This window comes from Momordica charantia (genome assembly GCF_013281855.1).
Source record: "Momordica charantia cultivar OHB3-1 chromosome 7 unlocalized genomic scaffold, Mcharantia_2.0 BLBB01000007.1, whole genome shotgun sequence".
Lineage (NCBI taxonomy): Eukaryota > Viridiplantae > Streptophyta > Magnoliopsida > Cucurbitales > Cucurbitaceae > Momordica > Momordica charantia.
The window spans coordinates 15,836,118-15,849,542 of record NW_028275165.1 but is presented as its reverse complement, the minus strand read 5'-3'; the positions used below and the strand labels follow the sequence as shown (position 1 = coordinate 15,849,542).

Genomic DNA, 13,425 nt, shown 5'->3' with positions numbered 1-13,425 from the left:
CTAGTAAAAAAAAAAAGTTTAGAAATTTGTTAGGTACAAAATTAAAAGTTCATAAATTTATTAGACATAAAATTAAATGTTTAGAGACTTGTAACACTTTTTAAGTTCAAAACCGGTTAAATATTACCATGAAAATTCAAGGATTAAACTTGTAATTTATCATATATTCTCTTTTATATTATATTCAAATTTATTAATAAGTTGGAAATGTACAATGTACCATGCCTATGTGTCAACGAAAAATACCAACGACCAATTGGAACAGATAGATAAAATATTTATTGCAATTATTGGTTTCATCCCTACAAGAAGCTGCAAAATATAGGTTTAATTTAATACTATTTTAGTCTCTATATTTTTTATTTGATTCATTTACTTTTCAAAATATCCATTTTAGTCCCTCTACTTTTAAAAACTAACCAATTCAATAATTATTTCAAAAAATTTCACCCAAATTTTATACCTAATGAAAACCTTTAAGTAACAAATTTATGGTTAAATTTCAAAAATTTTAATAAAGTGAAGTGTCATGGTAAAATTATTATCAAAAGAAATGAGATAAAAAAAATGAAAAATTAAATGACCAAAACAGTCACAAAAACACATATTTTGAAAATATATAAACTAAAATGAATAAAAGTTAAAAGCACAATTATCGAAAATGATCGCTTTTAACATACCAAGATTAAAATAAATGAAAAGATTAAGTACAAAACTAGCCCATTTTTAAGATAGGATGTCTCCAATCTCAAATATTTTCACTTTTGTTAATAGATAGACTCATTAATTAGGAGAAAGCTCATAGGTAAATTACCAATTTGACCATGGTGATACATTTTTAATAAACAAAAAAAAATTTGAGGAAACATGCAAAACTAGGTGTTATTCTATACGAGTTTAGGCTTGATTATAGAATGAAATCCTTGATTTTCTTCTCCTTCTCGAAGGAAAATATTTGGCTCCTCATCTGTAGGATAATCATGTTCTTGCCACCATTAAATATTAATAATTCATCATTTTTCTTTGTTTTAATTATCAAATATTTAAAGGTGATAAAGATAAAGTTGCTAAACTAAGTATTTTTCCTTCTTAAATCTTGATATCTCTCTCTCTCCTCTCATCAAAACCCTAACCACATATCAGCAATAGCAGCGATGTAACATCCATGAACGTCACAACTGCAACACCCACATATTCGATGAGCGGCGGATGCAACTCCTACGACCAACGCCGTCTTTGTTTCCTCTAATTTTGCATCTCTCTCTTCATATTTGTTGCTTTCACCACCAGACCCTGTCTCTATCATCAAGCTCGTCATCACCATCGAATTAGAAGACAATGACGTCCCTCCTCCCGTTTTTTCCTTCTAAAACGGTCAGAAAGCAATACTATATTTCTAATCAGTATATGCAACATATACTTTGCAATATTAAATAATATATAGTACATTTTGGGTATATGTTGCATATATTCTGGTGATGTTAAATACTATATTTCTAGTTAGTATATATGCAACATATACTTTGTAATATTAAATAATACTTCAATATTACTATTTTGTGGACAACTTATGAATGATATGAAGTATATTTTGGATATATGTTACTTTATTTTGTAATGTTAAATCATACTTCATATGTTTTTTGGTCAAGTTGCAGTGTTATGAATGATTTAAAGTTACTGATATAGAGTAAATTTTGGGTATGTGTTGTATGCATACACAAAGTAATATAAAATAATACTCTAATGATATTTTTTTTAGACGGTTTCTAGTGTTTATGAATGATATGAAGTTATTGATATAGAGTATATTTTGAGTATATACTACATATATTTTATTTTAATATAGTAAGTACTACTGCCACCATGAAAAATAAGAATCGCATAAAAATAAAAGAGATGTAGCTAGAAGTTAGAGTAAATAAGGACCAAAGACTCGTCTAGTAACATTTCAATTTCTTGTTTATTACTTTTAAATTTATTAAGAAATCTATTTATTTGACAACTATTTATATTTCTTATTTTTTTTAGAAACAAGTTTTTGTTTATTGTTCCAATTTCGAATATGTTTCAACATAAATAAAAATTTTATTTTATTATTTTTGAATTCAAGGGTGTTGAGGACTATGCAATTATATTTTTCATTATTAAAAAAGAACCATAAAAAACAAAACAAAAAAACAAAATCGTTAGTGCATAGAATCACCGTCCGAAGTTCAAAACTACAAAAACCGTAAACAAAATTGGAAGGATTTTCATATATAATTAAATTTAAAACTTTATTTATTATTTTTTAAAACATTTAAAACATTCTTTATTTCTTTTAATACAACATGTGTAGGGGTGGATGATCGAACTCACAATTTATGATTGAAGGTATATGCCAATTAAATTTAAAACTCTCTTTATTTGTTAAAACCATTATTTAAATAGAATGATACTTTAATAAATATAAATGTATGCCTTAAATAAGGCTTCATTTATTACGACAATTAATTAATAGAAGGAAATTAATTAAGGATATTTTGGAGAAAAAAAATTTATTTTAGTACTGAAAATTTTCTCACGTAAATATATATTCTTTATATATCCGTGTTCTTCTACGTCATTGTAATTTATCTATAAGGCAAGTCCAAATTTTAAATATTAACAGAGCTGACCTCTGAGCCTTCTTCCTCAAGCAACTGCAATGGTGAGTGAGAGAGAAGTGGACCAATTCATGTTTCTCATGAAAATGCTTTTGATTTTATGTTCAGATTCTCAGCTCTTCTGTAAATTACATCAACAAGAACCAGATTCTCACTACTGGCGTTCTTCTTGATTCATTCTGCTTTGTGTTCTTCACCGAGATAGTTTGCCAGTCCGATTCCGCGAAGAGTTGGATTTCAGCTTCATTTGCTCGAATTTGGGAGCGATAAACCCTACCTGCTCGCCTGAAGTTGAATCGATTCAGCCCTGGACTCAGAAAATGGCTGAAATGGGGATTTTATTTAGCAGAGGAAGATAATAATGTGGGTACAATGGGAGAAGAATGTTCTCCGTCAATGGCTGGTTGTGTATTCGTTCAGAAATTGAACGGAATTGAGTTTTCCAGCGGGAATCATGGCTGGTAGCACCGGGAATCATGTGGTTTATGTGGCTGTGGGGAAAGATATAAAGGACTGCGAATTGAATTTTTGTCTATGCTATACAGCACTCTGGCGGGAGGAGGATTTGCATCCTTCATGTTCATGAGCCAGCAAAGATGATTCCAATCTGTAAGCTCGTATACAAATTTCAATATGTTTACTTAATTTTGTTGCTTAATCGTCTAATTTCCATTGCTCTAGGTTGATAGAAGTTCTTGCTTTTAGTGGACAGAATTCCAAGAAGTTGGGTGCTCAACAGTAGTTGTAAATTAGAAGTTGTTAAAGGTTAATATGAGGAAGTTAATGCTAATTTAATATTTTAAGTTCTTGAGATTAACAGAAATGTAAGATGATATCAGATTCTATCTTCAACTTTCTGCTAGGTTGTTTGCGTTCATTCCAAATGGTTTGACTTCCAAGAATTGGAGTTTTTATAAGAATTGTTTGAGATGTTTTAACTGATTATATAGCAATATTTACTATTCTTGAATTGGTAGCTTGATTATGGAAACGCCTGACTAATTATTCTGAACTCTTTCTTCCATTTATTAAGTGGGAACAAAATTTCCAGCAAGTTCTATGAAAGAAGAGGAAGTAAAGGCATACCGAGAACTAGAGAGGCAGGATGCACATAAGATTCTTGATGGATTCCTTCTCCTCTGTCACCAAGCTGGGGTATATGTCCATTGTTCTCTCTTTTTCAATATTCTTCCATTTTTCATTGAACTAAATTGGGTTTTAAGATGCGAGTTTTACTTTATTCTAACTATTGGGCAGTGAGCATCAGTTGAGAAAATAGTTAAGCATCATAAATACACAGTGCGAGATATGATAATGCATGAACCATTTTCGGGTTTTTTGATGATATCATTAAGAAAACTGGGTTTGAATATAAGGAATGCTTTCAAAATTCATTTGGGATTGGTTCTGTATATTCTGTTATTCATTGACGTATTACTACAGGCTCGGGCAGAGAAACTTTATTTTGAATCAGAAAAAGTTAAGAAGGGAATTGTTGAACTCATCTCCCTTCTTGGAATTAGAAGGCTCATTATGGGTGCAGCAGCCGACAAGCATTACTCAAGGTACACTGTAGCTACTTGCATTCCGTTTATCTTCCACATATATCTGCTTTCAATTCTTAAAGTAAGGGTTCTCTTTTAATGATGTTTATAGTTATTCCGTCTGTGCACTTTTACGCACTCTGCTTGGTAAATGGTCCATGACTGAATACTCTGTTGGATGAAAGTGAAACAACAGTTTAAAGTAAAGAAGTCAAAAAATCAGTAGGGAAGTAATGTAATTGATATTAGTTGAAGGAAATTAAGATAATATGAAAAGAAAAGATTTTGTTTGTAAAACATAACATTTCTTCATTGGTGTTTTGGCAATTGGCATAGCAATCGTTAATCCATAGTAGATCAAATAAGAGGGAGACTATGGCTATCTAGTTGCCTTTTCAACAGAAATTACAAATTCCTAATAGCTTAATCATTGTGGGGTTATCAGTCTTTGTGATGGCTCAGTTGTGGAAGTAAGGTGGTGTCAGATAGTTAACTAATTGAGGATCATATAGCATATGTATGTGATAATTGTTTGTCTTCTTTGATGTTGCAGAAGAATGACGAAAATTAGATCGAGGAAGGCTACGTATGTTCACCTGAATGCACCAGCTTTCTGTCAGATTCAATTTGTTTGCAAAGGGCAGTTAACTTGCATTAGGTTCGTTGTTCTCACTCTCTTTCTACACCTTAAATCCATCGATATTGACTTGTAGTGTCAGAAAGACATGTGGCATTGACAGAATTAGAAACAGATGTATGTATCAGATATGACATGAATCTTGAATGGTGAAACTTCTAAAATATAGGCATGATGTGGAAAATCAACTTCCTAACTTCTGGTCAATTCTTATGGCAATATTACTGATGGTTTAGTAGGAGAGTTATATGTAGCTGTGATAGGACCAAACAACTAAAAAAAATATTGAAATATAAAAGATATAAGTACCATTATAACTCCAAAGTAATTCAAAGTACATGGACCCTTCCGCTCTTGAGTATCCCCCACTAATCAATTTCTTAACTAATTACTAACATACCTTTACTATTCAATTAATATCCCTAATTACCCCATTCCTATCAAACTATTATGGATTGCATACTTGTTTGTTGTTTAAGGCTGTAATTCAGTTATCTGACAATTATTGCAACTAATGTTTATAAATAGGGAAGCTTGTCCACGAGAATCTCATGCAGATATCCCACTGCTATCACCTCAGACACATAACATCAATGATGCAAGTCGAAGACCGGTGCAGTCTGCCCAATTCAATGGGAGCAGAATAGACAGTCCATCAAGGCTTTCAATTTCAAATAGCATGTCTGATGCTAGTGGGACATGGAGCCCTTTTGAGCATTTATATTCAACAAGTTCTTATAGTGGGTGTATGGATGTGGCATCTTCAAGGACTGAGGAAGATGAGTATGGACTAGGATTAAGTTCACCTCTTCGGTTGATAGATCTTGCTCCTAACACATCTCCTCCAGATTTGTCGGTATGGAATGTCAGTCAAAGACATTTCTTACATATTTTGCATTCAAATTTTTAGCACTGAACCTTAGATTTCAGCTACACCAGAAAATGAAAAAGTGAATGGATAACAAGTTTTTTTCTTTTATTTTGGGCTTTCTATTTTTTAGGGATTCCAGCAAGATGGAAGTGTTGATGATAGTCTTTATATTCAACTCGAACAAGCAATAACTGATGTTGCAAATGCCCGGAAACAAGCCTTTAGAGAGGCGATGAGGCGAGGAAAAGCTGAAAAAGAACTTGCCGACGCTATCGACAGGGTAATTCTGTTGTCTACCGTCATATATTCAAAATCATGGCAATATTCATTTATGTAGATAATGCATTGACTCTGTAGTTGGGAATGGTAGTCTTTTAGGCCCTGGTTAATTAAAAACGTGATTATTTTTTAAAAATTTGACTAGAAATTCTAATGTATTTTCAAGAAAGGTGAAAATATACTAAAGAAATTATAAGGAAACAAGCATAATTTTCAAAAACAAAAAACAAAAAATGAAATGTTATCAAACAGGAGCATAGATATTATAAATCTTGGGTTTTGGTGTTCTTATTGCATCACGTTGTAGACAGCAAGGATATCAGAAACATCTGTATTCTCATACGATTATCATTAAATAATACAGGTTAAAGTTTTTGAAGCGTTATATGCTGAAGAGTCAAGAAAAAGGAGAGAAATTGAAGACGTTCTATCCAAAGAAAGAGAAGAACTTGATAATGTGAAGAACCAAGTAAATGAAATAATGGAGGAGCTTCAAATGGCCCAAAACAAGGGAATAGAGTTAGAGAACCAAATTTCAGAATCTGATTTTATGGTGAAGGAGTTGGAGCAGAAGTTTCTCTCAGCCATACAGCTGCTGCATAACTTCAAAAACGATCGAGATGAGTTACTGAGGCAGCGGGACGAAGCACTGAAAGAAGCTGTGGAGGAAATGAGGACAAGACAAGCAGAAGCCACAAATGAACATACTGCTGAATTTTTCTCTGAGTTCTCATTTTCAGAAATTTCAGAAGCAACCCAAATGTTTGATCCCTCTCTTAAGATTGGAGATAGTACACATGGGAGCATTTATAAAGGTCTGCTGTATAGCACTGAGGTTGCCATAAAACTGCTCCGTTTGCATAACATGCAGAACCCAGCAGCATTTCGACGCGAGGTACGAACGGCCAGGATCCCTTTAAATCTTTATGACGAGTAAACTATCTGGGTTGATTTTGAGATGACTTTTGAAAGAATAAAAAGTGCTTTTAGCCGATTTAAAACACTTTATAGTATTTAGTTAGGTAATCAAAAGTATTTTTTAACATTCTAAAAGTACTTTTTCATGACCAAAAGTGAGAATCTTTGGTGTTATTGATCATTCTTGATTTAAGAAATCATCTCATCTCAACCGAAAACGAAAATATCTTTTTAAGACGAAATGAAGCTCTACTTACATGTTTTTCTTGTATTGCTTTTTGTTTGTACGTTTTTTCACATCTACTCTTGCAGAATCTTCTTGAACATTTTTTGTGGTTTGAGAAAGCTGATTCGAGATCCTCTATGACCACATATTCATTTTCTCCATTATTTTGATTTTCTAATTCAAGAGTTTTTTCATTTGCCGAAGACAAAAAAAAAAGAAAAGAAAGGGACTTTTTTTCTTTCCAATTACATAAGTAAAAAGTCAAAATCATGCAAAATGCTTCGTGAAAGAGCACTTGTTAAAGTGCTTATAGCCAAAGTGCTTGTTAGGCAAATCAAAGTGATTTGTTATTAAGTACTTTTTCTAAGAACACTCCCAAACACACGTCTTAAAAGATACTTAAAATAGTTCGTAGGAGAAACATTCTCACTTCAAAACACTTTTTTTCAAAAGTCACCTCAAACTTACTCTTATTGTCGGATATTTTTGCAACCTAATGCATCCAAATTTTAAGTACTGCAACTTCGTCAAATGCAATTTTTATTTGGTAGGCATGGATATTAACTGTTTGAGATATTGAATTTTAAAACTAGACATTAAATTGATGTTAATAATTAATTAGAAATATATCTGAGGATATTTTGGGACAAAAAAAATTTCAATTTTAGTACTGAAAATTTACTCTTGTATGTATATAATATTCGTGTTCTTTTACGTGATTGTAAATTAATTAGAAATATATCTAAAAAAATTAATTAGAAATATAGTAAGTATTAACCAATATTTATTATTTTTTCTGTGTATGTATGTTATATTTAAGGTGTAGTTTCTAGGCTAGGCACTTATTTTGATCTTAATATCTTTGCTCAATTAACATTAAAAGTTTTAAAGTGTAAATTTCAAATTTAAGTGAATTGAACGTATATTTTATGTATATGTTAGGTTGATGTCTTGAATAAGTTGAGACATCCAAATATTGCGACGCTCATTGGAGCTTGCTCGGAGTCTTGCATTCTTGTTTATGACTATTTAGCCAATGGAAGCCTAGAAGATAGGCTAGCCTGCAAGGACAATTCTACCCCATTATCATGGAAAACTCGAATACGTATTGCCACACAATTATGCTCGGCCCTTATATTTCTTCATACAAACAAACTTTGCAGGGTTATTCATCGTGACTTGAAGCCTACAAATATACTATTAGATGCCAACTATGTTCCTAAACTTTCAGGATTTGGCAAATGCCATTTTCTATCTCACGATGAAACTACATCTGTTGGAGATGACATAGAGGGCAACCGTGAGTTTCCGCTCACAACAAAGTTGGACGTTTTCTCATTTGGCGTAGTATTGTTAAGGTTGTTAACAGGAAAATCAGACATGAGGATAAAATTATTAGATGAGGTTCAGTTAGCCATAGATGACCGAAAATTAAAAGATGTATTGGATCCACGAGCCGGGGACTGGCCGTTCGTGCAAGCGGAACAGTTGGCCCAGTTGGCATTGAGGTGTTGCAATACAAATAGTATGAACAGGCCAGACCTTGTGTCTGATGTATGGAGAGTACTTGAGCCAATGAGAGCTTCTTGTGGAGGTTCACTATCAGTATGCCTAGGCTCTGGGGAGCAACAACTGCAACCTCCTCCTTATTTCATATGCCCCATTTTTCAAGTAAGTTTTATTATTAATCTTAGCCCTCTCTCTATTGCCTGAAGTCTTGCTTTGATGATGGTGTTTTAGTTAGCCCTCAAGGGCAACTCGATTGGCAAGGGGCCATATTGGTTTAGAGGTCTCAAGTTCAAACTTTTCGATGAGCTTAATACCAAAAATCCTTGATGTCTCTCGAGTTCGAGCCTTGAGGTGGGTGCGGGTGCCCATGGGTATAGAGGAGCAAAGCTCCGACTCCCGATTAGAAAAAAATGATGGTCTTCTAGTTCAAGGATATGTGAACTGCTGTGAATGCAAGTTTCTGAACTGTTTCATGTACATCTCTTTGCATATTATTTTCATTTGTGGAACCTTCTAGCTAACTGAAAACTGAGTTGAGTTGATTTATGGCCTATCCAATTATTCACATCATTGCTCAATACAGTTCTTGTGGGACCTTTAGTTGGTCTCGAGTATTCTATCCATTCTTTCGGTTTAGACCTTGAACTTTAAGAATTTTTCTATTGGTGGCTAGACTTTAATCACAAATCTTTACGGTTTCAATTTTAGTTGTACTGTTCGGTCCTAAAATTTTATTTTAAGTTATTTAAAAGTTACTTTACTTCATTCATTAGATCTTATCATTTTTGTTCTTTTTTATAGTAGAGACTCAATATGGAAAATTAAATGATAAAGCTGTTGAAAGACTAAAATAGGGAGTGGTTTAAAGTATAGAGATTAAAATAGTTTAAATATTTTAGTTATTGGCTGAGAAATCCATCTTCTGTGTACAATATTCTTTGCACCTACAACTCTATGGATATTGATGTTTCATTCCTTCCATTTGCAAATATATTCAGGAAGTCATGGAGGATCCTCATGTGGCAGCCGATGGGTTCACCTACGAGGCGGAGGCATTGAGAGGATGGTTGGACAGTGGACACGACACTTCACCGATGACGAACCTTAGGCTCGACCACCGAAACCTCATCCCTAACCGTGCTCTTCGTTCTGCAATTCAGGAATGGTTGCAACAGCCCCAATAGTAAGTTCATATTGATTCACTTCTTGTGTTCTTTTTGTGTTTCTCTCTTTCTATATAGTTAATCTCTGCCCTTCCAGAAGTAGGGGAAAAAGAAAAGGAAGAGATAGAGAGGGGGGAGGGAACAATAGGAATATAGGTCGGTTTGGTAACAATTTCGTTTCTAGTTTTTTTTTTTTTTTAAAAACTATGCTTCCTTTCCCTCAATTTCTTCGGTATGTTCTTTACCGTTACGACAAATAGTTCAAAAACAAAAATGGGTTTTTAAAAATTATATTTATTTAGATTTTGAAAATATTTTAGCAAAAATTTTCCAAAAGAAAAAAAAAACGAAACAATTACCAAACGGGAATGAGCTGGTGAATAATGTGTTTCTCTTTTTGTTTGTATATGTAATGTATTCTATCCCATTTGTACATAAAAAATTGTGAACATATATATGTCTATTGCTTATATTTGATTTGATTGTTTAAATCAGACCATTGCAAGCAAGTTGGCCATTTACACAATTGCTATTTCAAACAAATTCTTTTCACCTTCTATGAAATTAAATCAGTCATTCCATGTTGCCCTTTCCTTTTTTTTTTTTTTTTTTTTGCTTTTTTGTTTAGTATCATTTTTAACCTTGAATTTGGCAGAGCCTAAATGTTCAATTTCATTTTATAGCAACTTAAATTTGGACAAATATTGCAATTTCATTTTAAACTTACGAAAGGTGTTGTAATTTTCACCTAAAAAGGTAACATGTCATGTGTCAAATGTAAAACATATATGTTTCAAACAAAAATAACATAAGAGAGTTTTTTTTTTTTTGTTGAAACTTTTTAAGTTTGTCGTAATTATTTAGTGATCGATTTTGTACATTAATCAAACTTAATTTTGTATGAAGCTTGTTTTTCATCAAATTAGTGAGTGTTTGGAGTTTTTACCTTTTCTTAAAAAAAAATTAGTGAGTGAATTATCATAAATTGAATAGAGGGTAAAAATTGCAACACTTGTTTAAGTTTAGAGTTTAATTCAATGAAATTGAAAGTTTAGGATAAAAATTGACTAGCTAATTTTAAGGTTTAAAATGCTCATTTCCATAAAAGTTTTGATTTCATCACTTTTTTTAAAAATGATAAGGAGGTATTAATTAAAAGAAAATTTTAAATACTATTTTGGTTAACGTACTTTCAATTTTTGTTTATTTTGTTTCTACTTTTGAAATGACTGTTTTAATTATGCATTTTAAAAAGTTACCATTTTGGTCCCTTCAATTTTTGTTTTATCTTTATTTCTTTCAATCATAATTTTAGCACGATACTTTACTTACTAGATTTTTTGAAATATAGTCATGAGTTTGTATTAAAGTGTTTTCATTAGGTATAAAATTTGTGTTAAAAATTTGCAAAAAGAGATAAAGTTAATCACTTTTTAAAAGTATATGGACCAAAACAAACATTTTTAAAGTATAAAAACTAAAATGAATATGGATCAAAATGAACGTATTAAAAACATTGAGACTAAAATAAACTAAAGTTAAAAATATATAGAACAAAATAGTATTTTAACCCATAAAAAATTATTCAAATTCTACGCTCTAATAGGAAGGTTAGGATTGAACTTCAAAATTTTTGTCGATTCGAACATTAGTGATGGAGGTCAATTTTTTGTTTTTAAAATTATGATGTAGCAAGCTAGCTAACAACAAAATAATTATACAAAAAAATTATTGTAAAAATATTTCACCCATGTGTTCCCAATTTAATATCTTTGGATCAATGGCTTTTATTTTGTTCCAACTGATATAACTAAATTCGTGAGTCTAATCAGCACGTGGAATGTTGTTACATTTTAATATTTATTTTTAATTATTAGTTTTAACTTTTTAAATGAGAAAGGTTATTTATCTATTAAATAGAGAAACAAATTTACATTAAAAAAAAAAGAAAGAAGGTTAACAAAACTTATTAATTTTAATTTTTTTTATTAAGTTACTGGATCCAAAAGTTTTATAAATATCACTCTTACAACACTTTCCCCACACAACTCATAATATGTGATATATATTTTCTATCTTCTCTACTTTGTCTCTTTTGTTCTTTTAAAAGTAATTGGCCAAAAAAAATGGGTGTTATTTTTTATGTGCTTTGAACTCATCTTAAGTGTAGAGTGTCTTTGAGTTATACAACGTTTCAATTGAGTTATTATATCATAGAGGAGACAAACCAAAGAAGACCTACTACACTAGTAGTAGGTATGGTGGTTGATAGATATATACAAATAACAGAGGGCTTGAATATAATGTTCTAGGCCTAGGATTTGGATCAGGATTCTGAATCCTGGTTCAAATGATATCAGAGCGGAATCTCTCCCTATACGATGTGGTTTAGGAACGAACCAAGCGAAAGCTAGTGGGCATGTGATGTCTGACTAGAGATGAGGGGTACATGAATAAACCGATATCATATCCGAATAAGAGGGATCCTGTTAGAGTTGACTTTTTACTGCAGAAACATGTGTCGGTAGCCATGTTTGACCATGTTTTTGACCCATTTCCCATTATTATTTGCCAAAAAGGACCACATATCTTAAATTAGAACATACATAGATTATTTCTGCATAAAAGTCAAACTATGGTACTTTAGAAAAAATATGAGATAAATGCGGTCAAAGTTGAAAGAAAATAACAGAATTCTGTTTTTTTGCAGAATTACGCCCGGCGCATTTTTTGAGCGCAATTTGTCAAAACGCACGTTTTGATTAATGAAGGGCAAGGAGGAAATTTCCCACATGTTCAAAACCGTGAGTCCAAGTCCAAGTGAGGTGGTTAGGTGAATGTCAACCCTTTTCCACCTAAAATTGAGGGGAGTTTCAACCAACCTATGGTGCTATAAAAGGAAGCCATCCATCCCTCAGTAAATCATCTCTTCCAAGCTTCATTTCATTTTCTTTTACATGCTCTCTAGTTGTAGAACACGTTTTTAGGGTTTATCTTCATGTTCTAGTTGTTCATTTCTTTGTTTTTCACGTTTTTACCTTTTGTATTACTTTTAATTCAAGTTCTTACTTTTGTTCTTTGTTCATTTTGTTCTTTTAAAGTTCTTTAGCGAGTTTCAACTCCCCTCACACTCGAGAGAGAAGAGGGTCAAGTTAGAACTCCTTGTACGGCTTATTTATTCATTTAAATTCAATGAAAAATACTTTCTTTATGTTTTCGTGCATTTACTTTCATTTAATTATGTTCTAAATTAGTTATCAACCTCCTTGTGGATGTCTTAGTCAAATGATTTGATTTTCAACACACTTGGGATTTTGGCCAGATTGCGCCTGACACTTTTTTGGGTTGGTTTCTAAAAACTTTTCTTTACTTCTTTTTTCCTTTCGATCGGTGGGAACTTGATTTATACACCAAAGCCCAACCTTGGGAAAGGTGAGTTAGGTAAAATAATAGGAAACCAATATGGGATGTGACTTAGGAATAAGCACATAAAATATGGTCCTAGGCATAGGCCCTCTGACCCATAATGCAAATGAGTTGGTAGATATTCTCTAGGATTGTAATCACACATAGGAATATGATTGTAAATTACCCTAGCCTCTACAGCAACCAAAAGCAGTAGTGAAAGAG

The 13,425-nt window shown here is 32.1% G+C and overlaps 1 protein-coding gene across 1 annotated transcript; it reads left to right on the top strand.

Annotated features, from left to right (window-relative positions):
* The first annotated feature begins 2,658 nt into the window (after positions 1–2,658).
* Positions 2,659–10,287, top strand: LOC111024351 (U-box domain-containing protein 33-like). The gene is given in 10 exon segments (XM_088126358.1): positions 2,659–3,174; positions 3,176–3,257; positions 3,682–3,803; positions 4,092–4,213; positions 4,746–4,850; positions 5,358–5,685; positions 5,831–5,980; positions 6,344–6,874; positions 8,066–8,794; positions 9,631–10,287. Coding segments are annotated over 10 exon segments (2,427 nt in total). The 5' UTR covers positions 2,659–3,102; the 3' UTR covers positions 9,817–10,287.
* Positions 10,288–13,425: the final 3,138 nt, after the last annotated feature.